Source organism: Mesoplodon mirus (assembly GCF_964341445.2).
Source record: "Mesoplodon mirus genome assembly, chromosome: 5".
Lineage (NCBI taxonomy): Eukaryota > Metazoa > Chordata > Mammalia > Artiodactyla > Ziphiidae > Mesoplodon > Mesoplodon mirus.
Genome location: NC_138980.1, coordinates 180,731,733 through 180,748,243, shown reverse-complemented (window position 1 = coordinate 180,748,243; position 16,511 = coordinate 180,731,733). Strand labels below are relative to the sequence as shown.

Here is a 16,511-nt window from a genome sequence, read left to right as displayed (position 1 = left end):
GGGCAGGGGTGACGGGTAGCACTCCCGCTGAGAACCACTGGACTAAATTTTCACCCATGTGCACCCTCATTCTCAGAAGGGATTGTAACTGGTTACAAGGAGTGGCTTTGCAGCGGTTGGAGCTGGTGTTCTGGGCAGGCTCAGGCCGGTTCTCCAGAGCTGATTGTTACCTTGTCAGGAATTTTGTGAGCTGGTGTGCTGAAAATCAAAATAGGTAAACTTGGGTGAAATAAATAATATTAAAAACAAGATTAAAACACTGAAAACTCATCACTTCACAATTCTTTAAGTTTTGAGGTTACGTATCCTCTTGAGGTTCTTTGCCTGTATCGCCTCTGTATGGTGGAAATACTTTATAATGGTACGCTACTGTGCAAACCTCTAAACTCCGTGTTCAGTGAGGTCACATGGTAATTGAAATTAGCCATGATGGGAGTCTTTATACCAGGGAAACTGGCAAATGCTTTCAACCAGGCTACCCCATGACCCCCACCCGTAGCTGGTTGTGAAATATGTACCAGCACAACACGTGCGTTTCTGTACAAGAGGCTTAAAAGCTGTCATTTTGAAAAATAGATATTATATGTCTCCCTCCCAATAAAAGATAAAGAGTGTATGCCCTCCAAAGTAAAGGTCGTAAAAATGGCCTTTTAATGGTAATCATCTTTTTATGTGCAATAATCTGCTCACTAGCCAGTGTTTGGGACAGTCCACCTGCTTTGTCCTTATTCCACGGCCTCTGTTGGGATGGAAACAGGCTAGTGTGAGGTGCAGACACTCCCTGAGAGCCCGCAGGGCAAGAAGAAAGGTATTAACACGACCACGTCACACCAGCTTTTCCCCTGAGTCTGGAAAGCCGGGGATGAGGAAGGTGGTTTGGAAAAATGCAAACTAAATGAGCAAGTGCTTTTCACTTTTTTTTAGGAGTAGCCGGGAACAGACTGTGATCACATACTTGCACCAGGCACATCCATTCCTCATTTGTTTCCCCCTATATGTTTTTTATCATTGCATAGAATTTAGGCAGATTTGTTTTACTTTCTCATTGTCCTAAGTAAAATATGAAGTGATCCCAGTGTATTTTGCCTTGGCAGACACAAGTGCCCTGCTTTGACATGTATTTCCAAGGTTGGTTGTTGAGTTGCCAGACAGAACCTGCTGCCTGTCTAATCTGCATGGGCCACAGTTCACCAGTTACCTGCACTGGGGATGGGGGGCAGGCCTGTGGGCCCAGGAGTGGCCCTTTGACCTGAGGAAAGAGGAAGCCTGGGCTCAAACAGGCCATCGCTAAGCTTTTGGTTATCCTGCTGCCTGATGGGTTGGCTGCCGGACCTCTGACTCTCACCTTGCTGTGGGCCTCAGCCCATGGGACTCTGGACAGTGCCTTTCCATCCCTGGCCTTCTCTGTCTCTCCCAAAGCCAAACACATGCCTTTTATGACCATCCCCTGGCTGCCACCCTCTCTGTTCCAGTGTAACCTTTCAGATACCTGCCAGGATGGCCCAGGGACATGTGGGCAAGAACCTATACCAAAAGAGTCTGGTTGTGAAGAAAAATTACTTTTTCCAGAAAAAATAATTTACCTGAGTACAGTTCAAGTATGACCAAATAACACTTCTATAAGACGCTCTTTTATTTTATCTCATGGCTCCAAGAAGCATGTCCAACTCATGCTAAAGGCCCGGTTATTAAGTATCTAACAGAATAGTCTCCTGAGAGCATATATTGGCAATAAAAGGGGAATATATATAATTTCTTAGGATGGTAGAATCAGGATGAGAATATGAGAATCAGGTCTTGTCATACACGTAAGAGGAAGTTGCATTTTGAATCGTTAGGGACTTTCCACCTCAGTGTAGGGCTAGCCCTCTGGGGCTTGGGTCTGACGTCCATTTCAAAGACATCTCAGAGGAAGCCTGGAGAAAGCCTGACATCCTGTTGCCCTGTTATTTTCTGGTGTTTAGACAAAATGCAGGCTAAGAAGCCGGTCCTCTCCAAAGGTCCATCGCTGTCATGCAGATGGAGACACTCACAAGATATGTTTAAATATTTGAAAAGTAGAAGCCAAGCTAAGAGATTGTTAACTAAAATATTGTGTAGCCTCAGCTTTGACAAGTCTACCTTCTCATGGTCTAAAAGTCCAGGCTCGAGTTTAGAACATGGCGGTGCAGGAAGATCCTAACTCTGGCGTGAAGCCCACCCCTACGTCTCTAGTCCATGTCTGTCTTGCCCGCCCAGAAACAATCTCTCCCTGACCTCTGGATGGCAGAGATGATGTGTTAATGGTAGGAATGAAAGGAAGAATCCCTGTCAAAGCAATGAAAAGTACATGATGCTAGAAGGGAAGAAACCTCTTTGGAGAAGACAGCTACGATATTTCGAGAAAGGCAGGAGAGGGCCACCGCCCAGGATTCTGGTGGAGTTACAGATGTTTTCTCCATACTTTGTACAGAGAAGGGAATGACACAAATGCTCCCCAATGCAAAACTATAAGACTGTCTGTGACAGAAGCCTGGCAGATCATATGGGTGCCCCAAATCTGTTAGCTCCTTGGGGTTTTCTTGACTTTTTAAAAATAAATCATTTATTTGAATACATTTTGACCTGGTATAATACAAATTAGAATTGGAAGAAGAGTGTGGTGCATGTCTTTGAACAGCCTTGAAGTGTGAAATGCCAAGAAGCCAGGCCAGTCAGAGGCTCAGCAGTGGTTTTCATTCGGAGAAAAGACACATCTGAGCATCTACCGTACCTGCATTCTGTCTTTTCTGCTGTAGTTCAATGATTTAATAATTAAATATTTTAAAATTAAATGCCAAAGAATGTCCATCATATTTGTATATTTAACTGTTTTCTGAAAAATGATCAGTATTTTTAAGCTAAACTTTCTTATCAACAGACTAAAGTTGGGAAAAGACAATATGACTAAAGGAATATTTAAAGCTATAAAAATAATGACATTATAATTACTCTACAGTAATTACTCTGTAATCTGAAAAGCCCATTCTTAGTTTCATTTGCTCTGTAATCTGTTTCTCTTTAGAAGTGTCATAGCATTTGCTGGATTGGTAATAACACATTATAGGAACAACAGTGACTTCGCAAAAGGCCCCTTTTAAGATTTTCCCTTTTAACTCCAGTTTTATGCTTTCTGTAGTTCGGATTTGAGGCTGGGTAGTTGTTGACGTTTCCTCCATCCTTTTTTTGCTGGGTGAAAATACTATCCGGTAGTCAGTGATATTCGAAGACTTCCTGATCCTTTTCAGAATTCTGAAATTACTCAGCCACACCCCCTCTCTCACTTTCAGAGTATGACCTGGTGTCTCCCTACGAGGTTGACCACAATGGAGACTACGTGTCCCATGAAATCATGCACCCCCAGAGGAGGAAAAGGGCACTGGCCCAGCTCGGAGCTGACTCTCTGCACCTCCGGCTGAAAGGCTTCAGGCACGACTTCCACCTGGATCTGGAAACTTCCAGCAAGCTGGTGGCACCTGGATTTCTCGTACAGACTTTGGGGAAGGGGGGCACTAAGTCGGTGCAGACTTTCCCACCTGAGGATTTCTGTTTTTATCAAGGCTCGTTACGATCCCACAAAAATTCTTCAGTGGCTCTTTCGACCTGCCAAGGTTTGGTGAGTACAGTTGTTGCCGCCTGTTGTGAGACCGCAGGTGCAGGGATGTGGGGAAGGGAGCAAGGGACAAGATTTGGGCTCCTTCTCCCATTATTGCAGTACAGATTTCTTTGATCTCTCAAAGCAGAAGGATAATTGCCAAGCAATGCTTTCTAAGATATGCTAGGCACTTCCTATCCCCAATTTGGAAACAGCATCCAGGTTCTGCCTTCTGTTGTCGTCGGTCTACAGCGATTGTGGCAGAACACTGCAGTGTGAAAACTGTGTGTGAGAACTTACGGACAAGTCTCAAGACTTGACTTCTTTGGGGATGGTTTTACTCTGACTTACTGGTTACTCTAACTTGCTGGTCACTTACTAGCACTGGAGGAATGATTTCATCTTGAATAGAACAACCATATTCAACTGATTGGCCATGTGCTTGAAAGCACTTTATTTCTGTCATTCTGATGTTGATCATATATTTACAGATTAGAGCATTCATTTCAAAAACAGTGGTGAATCCATGGCAGGGCAGTGCTGGTCTTATTGGGCTAAAGATTCTATTAGTGCTTTCTTCATTTTCTTAATATCTGAGTTAGTTAGACATTAAACATCCTTAGATGCTTCAGGTGGTCCCCTTTGCTTGGATCCTAGAATGAGGAGCATCTGGCCAAGTTGAGAAGGTACCTAAATCCCTCAGGCTGACCTAAGCTGAAACCTTAATGGCTTATCTTTTACTTTTCTTAGAATATTTCCATAACTTTCGGGAAGGAAAGCTTAGTAGATGCTTAGATTCTTGGACACAAATTGATTAGTCAGACACAGATGCGGGAGACATGACATAAGTAGCAGAGTGAAAATGTGTGGTCCAAACAATAAGGTCTTGATCATGTTAAAGGTTTGGCAAATAGATTTTTGAACATTTGTTACATCTCCAGAAAATGATCTAAGCCTGTCTTATTCCCTTCCCTCTTTGAAAAGAGATAATTCAGACTCTACATCTAATAAGGAGTTTGTGTACATGTATGTGAATACTGGATGCTGAAGGTGCATTCATAACCAATTCTTTAAAATACTAAATATGTGGAAATGCTATGTCCTGTGATTTTTAAAAAATATTAACATTCTGCTTTTTAGGGGGAATTCAGTTTGGGCTGGGCTCATATCTACTTTCTTTGGAAAGACTTTTAGTTTGAGAATGGATACAATGGGGAATGGCCAAGGGTGGGGTGGTGGTTATTTGGCACACTTGTTAAGCATAAGGACAGTGTGGTCGATTTCTCCCATATTCTCTCAAGAAAAGTAGATCTTTCTTAATGAAAGAGCTAGAACTCTTCATGTAATTCACGAAAGAGAGATATCTCTTCCTTGGCTTTCTTCAACAAAGTCTCGCTCAGACCAGAAACGGAAGCCATCTGTGTGGTAAGGAGATGTGTCATGCCCTTCAGAGCACTCTTGGATTTGTGGAGACTGGGCAAGGTGTTTTCTTCCCATTAGCCCAGCAGGGTTTCAGGCTCGTGGATGCGCCTGGTCTCTGTGAGCCTAAGGCTTCCTAGTGATGGCGTGATGGGTGAGCTATGCCCTAGAGTCTGTCCCATGAATAGAGTTGGCTGGCAGCAGCTTGAAATTTCTGTCTCTCTTTGAACTCAATGGGAGTTAACAGCGAAAGTTGTAAATGACAACTACATGAAAGATAAAGAAGTGAAAAGAACAGAAAAAAGACTCCTCTGTATAATAAACACTGGAATGTAATATTTTGGTGACTGCAGTAGAAAGCTCTGTGCTCTCACCATTCATCTTCCAAATACATTAATTCCAACTAAAGTGATATTTTGTCTGTAGATGGTCACTACAAACATGACCTCAACTAGACTTATGAGTGTGAGATCCAGGGGCATTTGCCGTATGATAGGAAAAATCAAAGGCATTTTAAAGAAGAAAAGGGGAGGATTAAGAAGTCCTCTCTCTTAGCCAGATAATAAAGTTATTGAATGGAAATGCCCCTCAAGTAGTTGCCAAGTCTGTTATTTCTTTCCTGATTGATGGTTACCCCATCTGTCCTCTTTCAAATCTGTTAATACATGAAGAAAAGTAGCATACCTTTTGCATTAGATGATGGTTCCTTTTTGTTATTATTGGTCTTCTTAGTTCTTTCAGGTTCTAGTTAAAGTTCCAGGTAGATCTCAGTTAAGCATTTTTAAATTTGGTTTCTAGATGACTCAGCTATCTGATGGGAGTCAGGAGTGTGGTTCTAATTTATAGTAAATACATATGCTTAGTAAATACATATTCTTAAAGAAGAAAGACAAAACTAAAATGAGCATTTTACTTTGAATCTCTTGTGAATAATGAATCTCATGTGCTTCAGAAGTGTGTCTCACTGGAACCTGTCAAAGTTGCATCCAAGGAGTGTATTGTCTGATGAGACAAGCAGGGAACAGGCTATTTTACTGAAGAGTGATAAAATAAGCACAAATATGGGTGCTAGGAGAACTGAAATGAAGATGCCTCACCCTATCTCGGAGAGGGACAGCAGCATCAGGGTAGGTTTCTGGAGGAAATATTGTGCAAGCCGAATCCTTATCGTAGCATTGGAATGTGATGCTCATGAATGGAGGAGTAACAAGCCATCTCAGGGAAGATGATGGAGATCAGTCAAGCGCATGGAATCCTTGATAACACCATCCATGACTGCTCAGAGATTAATATTTGTATATGAAGCCCAAGAATAGTAAACTAAATAAGGTCTGTAAGCCTTAAAATGACTTCTAGAGTCACTCTGACATTGCCACCATGTATATTGATTCAAGATATTTCTCATTTTGCTAAATAAGGTTAATAAAAAATAGTATCTGTTATACTTATGTCTCTACCAAAATTACACCACAAATCTGTTCTGATTACCAATCACAATCACATAAATGTGTGTCACACAGCAAGTCCTTTTCAGTACTTGTTAAATAATGGATAGAATTACTGGGTGTCTTACAGTGTAAGAAACAATGATGACAATGACAGGAGCAGAAGGAACAGTAATAAGTTACTGAATGTTATTTGCCAAATACTTGCCTAATAGCTTCCCATTTGTTATCGCACTTAGCCTAATGATAACTCTAAGAGATAGGTACTATTTTTTTAACAGCTTTATTAAGATATAATTTACATATAAGATATAATTTACAGAGTTTCACTCCTTGAAAATGAATAATTTAGTGGGTTTTTTTAGTATATTCCCTGACTTCTGCAAACATCACCACAATCTAATCTGATACATTTGCATCACCTCAAAAAAAAAAAAAAAACAGTACAGACCAGTCCCTCCCATTTCTCTCAAGCCCTCATCAGTCCTAGGCACCCATTAATCTGTCTTCTTTGTTTATAGATTTGCCTAATCTGGCCATTTCTGATAAATGGAATCATATGATACGTGGTCTTTTGTGACTTGCCTCTTTCACTTAGTATACTCTGTGTTTAAGGATCATCCATGTTGTAACATGTTTAAAGACTTCATTATTTTTATTAGTAAATAATAGTCCTTTGTATACATATGCCACTTTTTATTTTAATGCCTATCAATTGATAGACATTATATTTTCTTTGGTTGTGTGAATAATGTTGCTATGAACATTTGTGTACAAATGTTTGTGTAGACATAAGTTTTCCTTTTTCTCGAGTATTTACCTAGAACTGTAGTTAGTGGATCCTGTGGAAACTCTAAGCTTAACCTTTTAGGAGATTCTAAACTGTTTTTTCACAGTAGCTGCACCATTTTATGTCTACCCAGCAATGTATAAGGGTTCCAGTTTCTCCACATTCCAGACAACACTTGTTCTTGTCCACCTTTTTTTCTCATAGACATCCTAATGGACATAAAGTGGTATTTCACTGTGGTTTTTATTTGCCAGGTAGAGATTATTGGTTGACAGTTTTGTTGTTGTTTTGTTTTGCTTTTCCTTCAGCACTTTGAATATACCATCCTACTGCCTTCTGGTTTCCATTGTTTCTGATAAGAAGTCTGCTGTTTATCTCATTGTAGTTTTGTTATACTTAAAGCATCGTTTTCCTGTTGCTGTTTTCAATGCGTCTTTGTCTTTCAACATTATTACTGTCAAGTGTATAGGTGTGAGTATCTTTGAGTTTATCCTTCTTGGGATTATATGAGCATCCTGAATGTTCATATTAGTATTTTTCCTCAATTTGAGAAATACTTGACCATTGTTTCTTCAAATATGTTTTTCTGCTCCTTTATCTCTCTCCTCTCCTTTGGTACTCCTACTATTCATATGTTGGTGTGCTTAATGATGTAGCAGGTTTCTCTGAGGTTCCATTCATTTTTCTTCATTCTTTTTCCTCTGTGCTCTTTAGATTGTGTAATCTTGATTGACTGATCTGCAAGCTCACTGATTCTCTGCTGGCAGTTCAAATCTACTTAAGCTTCTGCAGTAAATTTTTCATTGTGGATATTGCACTTTTCAACTTCAATTTGGTTCTTTTTATAATTTCTCTTATTCTGTATTTTCTGAAACACTGCTATGAGGCCTTGCTTTAATTCTTTTGATATAGTTTCCTTTGGTTCTTTGAACATATTTATAATAGTTGCTTTGGAGTGTTTTCCTGCTAAGTTAAAATCTGGATCCCCTCAGAAGCAGTTTCCATTGCCTCTTTCTTTTCCTGTATATGGGTCACACTTTTCTGTTTCTTTGTGTGTCTCACAATTTTCTTGCTAAATACTAAACATTATAGATAATATATTTTAGCAACTCTAGATACTTTAAAGCTGACCACACACCACCACTCCAGTGCTTGTTGCTGTTGTTTTCTTTCTTACTTGTTTAGTGACTGGTTCAGTGAAGTCTGTTTTCCCTGCAGCATGCAGCCTCTAATGTTGCTTCTCAGAGAGTGCAACCTCGGGAATGTACACAGTCTTTCAGAAAGCCTGTGCTGATCTGCTGCCTCTATTGGTACCACAACCAGCTGTTACTCTACACTAACTGCTAGGTGATTGCTTTTGCCTTTTCCCCCAGCACACTAGGGCATAGATTGCTCCACAGTCTAATTTGATTATAGAAGAGCTTTGCAGGATTAGGATGCTGCCAGGTTTTGAGACTACTCCAACTCTAGGAGGAATCCTCTTGTCTTTTTCCCTGAGTCTCTCCGCTAAACTTCTAGTCAGTGTACTGTTTTGCTTATTGTTATGTGTATCATGGAACAACAACCTTCTCTTAATTGCTTGCAAATAAGATATCCATTATTTTTGACAAGACCGTCAGACATGAACTTTCACACACTCTGTTCCAAATATAGCCATTCATTTTAAGTGAGCTTCTTGTCCTTAGAGCTTGCTTCTTGCTTCTCTTCCTGGGCAAAATGTGTGTGCCACTAAACAGGAGCTGGAACTAGTAGAATACTTCTCCTCCAAGTGACGCCCCTACTCTATGAGTGGAGCTCTGGGTGGAAATAGTAGCGCCTGGTCTTCTCTGCTTTTGCTTCCTGGCTTGAAATCTCTACCAAACAAATGTTCCTGGTTGGGGATGTTCAGGGATCAATTATTCTCAACCTGCTGAGCCTGGAGTAGAGCTTCCATCTTATAAGCAGGGGCTGCTTAGCACAAGGGAAACCAGTTCTTATGGCCATGCCTGTCCGGAATAGAGCTTCTGCAATATAGAACTGAGGGGATAAGAGATGTTGGTGCCTTGTTTCTCGTGACTTGAAAATACAGCCTTAGAATGGGCGTTGGGTGGGATAGGGAGCCCTGGTCTTTTTAGAATATACCTAGAATAGGGTTCTGTCACATTGAGCAGGGGGAAAGGTGAGCATGTGACTAGACCATGGCTCAAATGTCACCAAAATTTACCATTCTTTTACAGATTGACTAAATTTAATTAGATAGATGATTTTCCACTTTTTTTTATTGGAGTATGGGAGGGATAAATCAGAAGCTTGGGATGAACACACACACACTACTATATATAAGATAGATAACCAAAAAGGATCTACTGTATAGCACAGGAACTCTACTCAATATTCTGTGATAACCTATATGAGAACAGATTTTCCACTTTTTATGCCCTTAGGACAATTTCCAGAGACTTCAAATGGTGTGTGTGTGTGTGTGTGTGTGTGTGTGTACAATTTTCAGCAGGAAAATGGTTGTTTCACTTGAGAGAGGATCTTCCACATTCCTTACACTGCCATTCTGGAAGTCAGTCTCTGCTAAATGCTATTATTAGCATATTTTGCAAATCACTGCCCAAAGCTATTTTATTATCCCCATTTTACAGATGATTCCCTAGGTAATTCTTGAAAAGTGGGATTTTGACCTAAGTTGACTGACTTCAGAAACAACACTTTAAGTCACAATACTATTTTGCTTCCCTTGATCATGAGGTCATTGCTGCACTATAGGGACCTACAAGATCATTTATGTGGATTTCCATTGCATCATCCTTGAATACTCTCTAAAGCGTAATGATGTTTGCATTTGGTTTCCACCTCAATACCACCTTCTTCAGTATCAAGCCCTCTCTGAACTTAGTAGACCCATTTGTAATGTATCAGGCCCTTATTTTAAAAAACATGAATTCATTCCATAATTATTTATTTATAGGTTTGTTTTGTTATACCAGGCTGTGAGTTCTTGAAGAGATCCCGTTTTATTCATCTTTGTATCCCCAGGTTCCTGTTAACACAACCTAGTTCTCTTTTTTCTTGCAATGAATGATTGTATTCCAAATTAACAACCAAAAATACTACATCTTCTCAACCTCTATGAATATGAATAAACATAAAATTCATTTTATAATTCATTTCATATGATTTCCTTCCGTGACTAATGTCAAATAATCTGAATTTTCTTTTGAAGCACAGTTTATTTAAAAGTGGTCTAATCAATAAGATTTCTGACAAACTATTTTTAAAAACCCCGATTGTCAATACTTTAAATGAGGTTTCTTTGGAAATATTTTCTGTTGCATGTAACAGGATTAGATTTTCTTAAAGGATTTCATGCACGTTCTGTACTTGGATTAGTACTTTACCAAAAAAATTAAATAAAGAACAGCATCAAGTCTATCATCTGTCCTTGGCACAAAATCTGCCTGAATTTTAGCTCCTCTTGTGTAATTGTTAAAACATTAATGCATTGGATATATATTACTTCTCCTAAAATCTAATTATTCTCTTGCTTTCAATAGTGTTGGAAAACTTGTAAATGCCACAGTTCTCAGTTCAGTTTGAGAATTCCCTCACTTGTTTGCAGACTTATTTGTGGCCCTGGTTTGAATTGTACTAGGTTTTATTTCCAGATAAAAACTCCAGGGATTCTCTGGAAACTCTAGTCATTGAGAGTTTTCCTAAAGCACCCAATAAATCCTCGGAAACTGTCTGAAATATTGCCAAGTTTTCAATGGACTTTGAAAAATGTTCTTGAGCCAGGAAAATAAAACAGGAGCAGAAAGGAAGAACCAACACAGGAGATGGCTAGAAGGGCTAATATGAGTTTTAAAAGAAAAGTTTCACTGTCTGAGGAGGCCAGTGATGGCATACATCAGGCTTAGGAGACATGCGGGAAAATGGTAGAGAAAATAGGGTTTTTGGATAAAGTATGGCCAAAGTTATTGATTATTAGGAAATTTGAAAGGTGGGTGTGGGGAACTAATTGAAAGTACTGAATCATTACATGAATTTCTGCTAATTACTTAAGAATAAATATAGTATAAATCTTTAAATTGACAAAATGGAATACAGTTCATTATTACAACTAGATCACAGTAACATTTATGAGATAATATTTTGTACTTGTTATGACTGGATTTTTCTATTAGCTTACCATTAATTGTAAACAGAAATGAGATTATTAGAGAAATTTAAGTATAAAATGTATGGTTTTGTTCCATTTCCCTTATTTTTCAAGTGATGAACCTGAGAATCAAAGAGGTGGAGTGGCTTGGCCAATATTACAAAGCCAAGTGGGGTTTAGGAAGGTCTAAGGATGTATGCCTTTAGGTTCTCTGTCCTGCGATATTTTCACTGAAACAAACAAGATGCTATTACTTTTCATTATAGTGAGGGATCAGTTGAAGACTTTAAATGTTGGAATATGTGCCAGAGATTTTAAAGATAAAGCAAGGGAGTCCTTGCTCTGGAGGTGTGGGGCAGGTGACAGTGGGAAGAGGACAGAGAGGCAGGCTTCCTTCTGGTTAGTGTTTGGTGTTCCTGATGCCCTTTTTTGGGAATCACATGCTTCCACTGTATGGCAGCTCTCGTATGGACAGTCTCTATGGCCAATAAAATATTTGCTGTGAGGGTCATCAGAATGGTGCTTATCTCCACAACCAGTATGACCAGGATTTTCTCCAAGGCCAAGATTAGCTTGAGAACAGCCATGTGATCCCCTTGGAGGAGCAAGAATGTGATCCCTGTGGTCAATTCCTCTGGGGGATGACTCAAGTCTAGGATTTTCCAAAGGACAAGGATACTGAAACCTACATTTTCGAGAGTGACTGTTTAAGAGAAAGTCCAGGACAGAAAGAGTACAAGAGGAGCCCAGATGAAACCAGACTCTTAAAAGCACGATCCTTCCTTGCCTGAGGTTCAACCAGAGCAGTCTGACTGTTTCCACTTATCACACAGGTAACATTTTTCTTCTTAAATGTCACTTTCACCACGAGGACCTTCCTGATCCACCCCCATCTAAAATCACCTACTCTTCCCCCTCCACACATACTTCCTATCCCCTTCCCTATCAAAGCTGTATTAATAATTTAGGAAACAGAAACCACACAAATTAACTGAAAAGAGAGAATTAATACAATGCATTAAGTAGGTATTAAAGAACTGAAACAAGAAAAAGAAAATACCCAGATATAACAGGGTAACAAGTGCAGGAAGCAGCTACTGGACCTGGAGCTGAGGGACTGAGGGAAGAAGTTGGGACTATTAAAATTTAAATGCTTGGAGCTGGGCTCAAACCCCTGAGTAGGAGGAGCTGGCCAACTGGTGCCAGGGATGGGAGGGGCAACTTGCTGCTGGTTTTTTAAGTAACCTGTAAACTGCAGTCAGCTGCTGTTACTAGAATTAACTGCCACTGCCAGGCTGAAGCCAGGCTGACAGGAACAGGAAGTAGACAGGAAGTCCATGTTGGGCACACAGGAAGTCCACAGGGGCAGACAGGAAGTTCACAGGGTGCAGACAGGAAGTCCATAAGTACCAGGCAGGAAGTCTATAAGGAGCAGATAGGAAGTGCACAAGTTCACAGTGGGCAGGCAGGAACAAGTTCTTCCACCTTCTTTGAAATCAGATTTGTAGAGTTCCAGACCCAGTATCTCAAAGCAGAGTTTAAAACGGGCGTTTAGAACTGAGGATGCTTTCTTAATACCAAGCAGGCTATCTATGCTAAATATTGAGAGTATAGCAGGGATTTATGTCTGACTTTTTCTTGCTTTATCCCCAGCACTTTCAATAATGCCTGACACATTAAAGCCCTCAATAAAAATGTATTCAATGGACAAATTATTTTTTAATGGAGAAACTGGAATTCTGGTGCTTTGCAAAAATCATTTGCACAGCCACTGGTCTGAAGAAGTTGTGGGGAGGAGAAACGAAAAGCTGAAATAGTAGGGACATCCCAGCCCTAACCAGGGAAAGGGTTAGACCTCAAGAAATAGACCTCACCAGGCCTGATGGCAGGCTTATTCCTGTGAGGGGATAGAGCTGTCAGACCCATACATGCAGACATCCCTCCCTTACGATGAGCTAGTCTTGCCCATTTTCCTCACGATTAAAATTAAGTCCCATGTGTAGCTTGCCTGGAGGGAGAAGCAGCACAGCATTTCCTCAGTAGGCTTGGAAGTGGTATTTCATGACTTATTACACAGGAATAAATTGGCATTCAGAGGCTCGTGTGTGCATATGTGTGTGTGTGTGTGTTCAGTGTCTGTGAGTTTGGTTACTCTAAACCACTCCTGAAGGAGACATTGGAGTAGTATCATCTGTAGGCTCAGGCCAAGCTCTGTATCAGAGTGAATTTTTACACTCAGTGGATCTTTTCTTTGCTCATTCTGGACGACAGCCATCTTCAGTAATCTCATCCCTACTCTCAGGTTCCCTGAGCCTCAAAACTCAACTGGAAGCCACTATTTGCATTTGCTCTTCTGTCTATACTCCAGTTCCCATTTATTCAAAGCATGTGTCATTTTTACTAATTTTGATTCCTTTGTCTAATGACAGCATTCATCCTTTGTCCTCTATTGGACATATTTTTCACTACTCAAGGATCTGTCTTTAATTTTTTGAGAAGAACAACATGTATTTCAAGACATTAAGTAAATCCAGTATTTTAAATTAGTAGCAAAATCAGTGCTAATTTCATATTCTATATTTCTGTGAAATTATAGGAAAACTGAATAAAATTATATCATTTGAAAAATTACAATCTAAAGAAATGTAGGCAGGATTCTGGTTTTTGTTTTTGTTTTTGTTTTTGTTTTTTAGTATAGTTAGTTTACAGTAAATGGGTGTATCCAGTAAGGCATGCACTGTCAATATATTAAAAGTTACCAGTTACGAAACAAAAATTAAACTGAGACAAAACTAAAAACAACAACAAAAACTACACACTGTTACCAGATTTACAGTGACATTAAAATGACTGGTTGCCTTTAGTTTAAAAATGGTACTAAAATGATAGAAAGCTTCAACAGGCAATGACAGATATATCCAGTTCTTCCAGTTTTCTCTCATTGAATAGGTATATCTCCATCCCTTAAGACATTAGAAATTTGGAGTAAGACATGTAAAGTAACATGTAGTTTAGGTAACTGGTGATTTCTTTCAGTATGCAAAGCCTGAGAAAAATATTTACCTTGATGACCTTAGGGTCATTTCATCATAGTTTAAATTTTCATGTGAATACATTGTATCTTTTTCTCTTAGATGAAAAAGCAGGGGCTGTCCCTTAAATGTGGTAAGGCTGTATTTAAGTTCATACATGTTGGAAACACTTTGAAAGAAGATTCTTAGTTTTGATTGGGCTTGCAGAAATAGCCAGGGCGTCCATGCATGGTAGTTCAAGTTGGACCCTGGGAACTGTGAACAGACATGGGGAAGGAGGGGGTCAGAGACTGTTCCATGAAAGTTGAGGCCACCTACCTGCACTCCTACCCTTCTCCTACTTCCCTCCAGAGAGCAGCCTCATTGGAGGTTGAAAAGCACAGTTCTGATCTTTTCATTTCCTTACTTGTCATGTGCCCATTGCACTCTGGGGAAAGCCCACATCTTCACTGTGGCTGATGATACCCTTGGGGTCTGCCCTTGCTTGCAACTTCAGCCTCATGGAGGAAACTCTCCAGGCTTGAGTGGCACCAACTCATTTCTTTCAAGATAAGGCTGAGCTCCTCACCCCATCAGGGCCTTAGCAAATGCTGTTCCTTCTGCCGCATGGAACACAATTCCCATCCTTCCTCCTCCAGTTAAGCATCAGTTAGAAAGACACTCCCATGAGTCATACTTCTTTGCTGCTGCAGATCCCCTAGCAATACATTCATGACTCACTTTAATTTTCTCTTTGAAAGGAACTATTCTTATTTTGGTTACTAGTTTAGTATTTACCCGTCTCTCCCACTAGATAGTCAACATCCTAAGGGTAGTGCTAAGGGTCAGAATCCCTTAAGGATCAGAGCACCCGCATTGTTCCTGGCCCTTGGAAGGAACGAGATAGATGAGTGGAGGGGTAGGTGGATGGATGGATGGATGGATGGATGGAGGATCCTACTTTCAGACACTAGTTGGAGAAAGTTCCTGTTTCCAGAGAGAAGGTGCAGTGACTGTGAAAATCTCTGTCTAGAAATGGCTCTAAGTTGAGTTTGGACAGCATGCATTTCCCAGGCACCACACAGATCCAAGCCTGTCTGTTAAGGCTCTGGGAGTGTATTTCCACAGCAAAAAAAGAACAGAGCAAGTGCTGTTCACATTCAAGTAGTTTCAGAAAAAAACATCTGCAAGTGAGCACTTTGCAGTCCTAACCATATGAGTAATTTTTCTAATGACAGAGAATATCTCTAAATAAATTCTAAATAAGAAACATTGCAACATACTTAGGCAAGAAGGTATGTATAATTTATATAAGGTACAATTTAAGAAACTAAATGGCATTCATCCGCTTCTTAGCTTCTTATACCTTACTACACGAGCATAAAGACATAGTAATTTCTGTGTCTCAGTTTCTTGGACATAATCTTTATTTATCAATCTTATGACAGGATGGATTGCCTATTACACATGACAATTTCTGAGAAATGATACTCTTCCCTCGGTGAATCCTTCACAAAAGGTGATGCAGCAATTTTTTTCTATGCTAACTTTCAGCAATGTCAGAAAAGCTGACACTTCTCATAAAATCAGAAAAACATTTCCATATTTACTTTGTTTAGTTAGTTAAGATACATTAAATATTAAGCAATTGTTTCATTTAGAAGCAAGGTAGTCAACAGCATTTTAGAGCAGCTACAATTTAAGGGCTGTGATAGTTTTCCAGACCAGCAAGGGGAGGGAAAAGCATGAACTCTCCACATGTGAAGGAAGATACCTACTTAGACATTCAAATAAGAAACAGAATAAAATGACTCCTTAAGATAGGCATATGGGAAACTGAATGAAAAACATAGCCTTTGGAATCACACAAGTCTTGTTCAAATCTAACTTCTCTTACAACTAGCCAAATCGTTCACTGCTCTCCTTCTGTTTCCTTAGTTTGTAGATAACCTTGGCCTCACAAGGTCACATGAGGATTGGGTGAGACGACATATATATGAAAGTCCTTAGCACAGGACTCCTAGTAGGAGCTGAGCAAGTATCTGTTCTCCTCAGCACACCCCCATTACTAAACTATGAAATGTAG

General features: G+C 39.8%; 2 protein-coding genes across 3 annotated transcripts in view; both read left to right on the top strand.

Annotated features, from left to right (window-relative positions):
- The window catches only part of ICE1 (interactor of little elongation complex ELL subunit 1), a 534,975-nt gene that overhangs the window by 226,561 nt on the left and 291,903 nt on the right, over positions 1-16,511 (top strand). The gene's annotated exons all lie outside the window — the stretch shown is intronic.
- ADAMTS16 (ADAM metallopeptidase with thrombospondin type 1 motif 16) overlaps positions 1-16,511 on the top strand; it is a gene marked incomplete at both ends in the record, with an annotated part of 156,484 nt that overhangs the window by 3,364 nt on the left and 136,609 nt on the right. For both annotated transcript variants that reach the window (XM_082624066.1, XM_082624067.1), the window contains one exon: positions 3,309-3,634. In XM_082624066.1, coding sequence (XP_082480192.1) covers positions 3,309-3,634 — 326 coding nt within the window. The remainder of the gene's footprint in view (positions 1-3,308; positions 3,635-16,511) is intronic.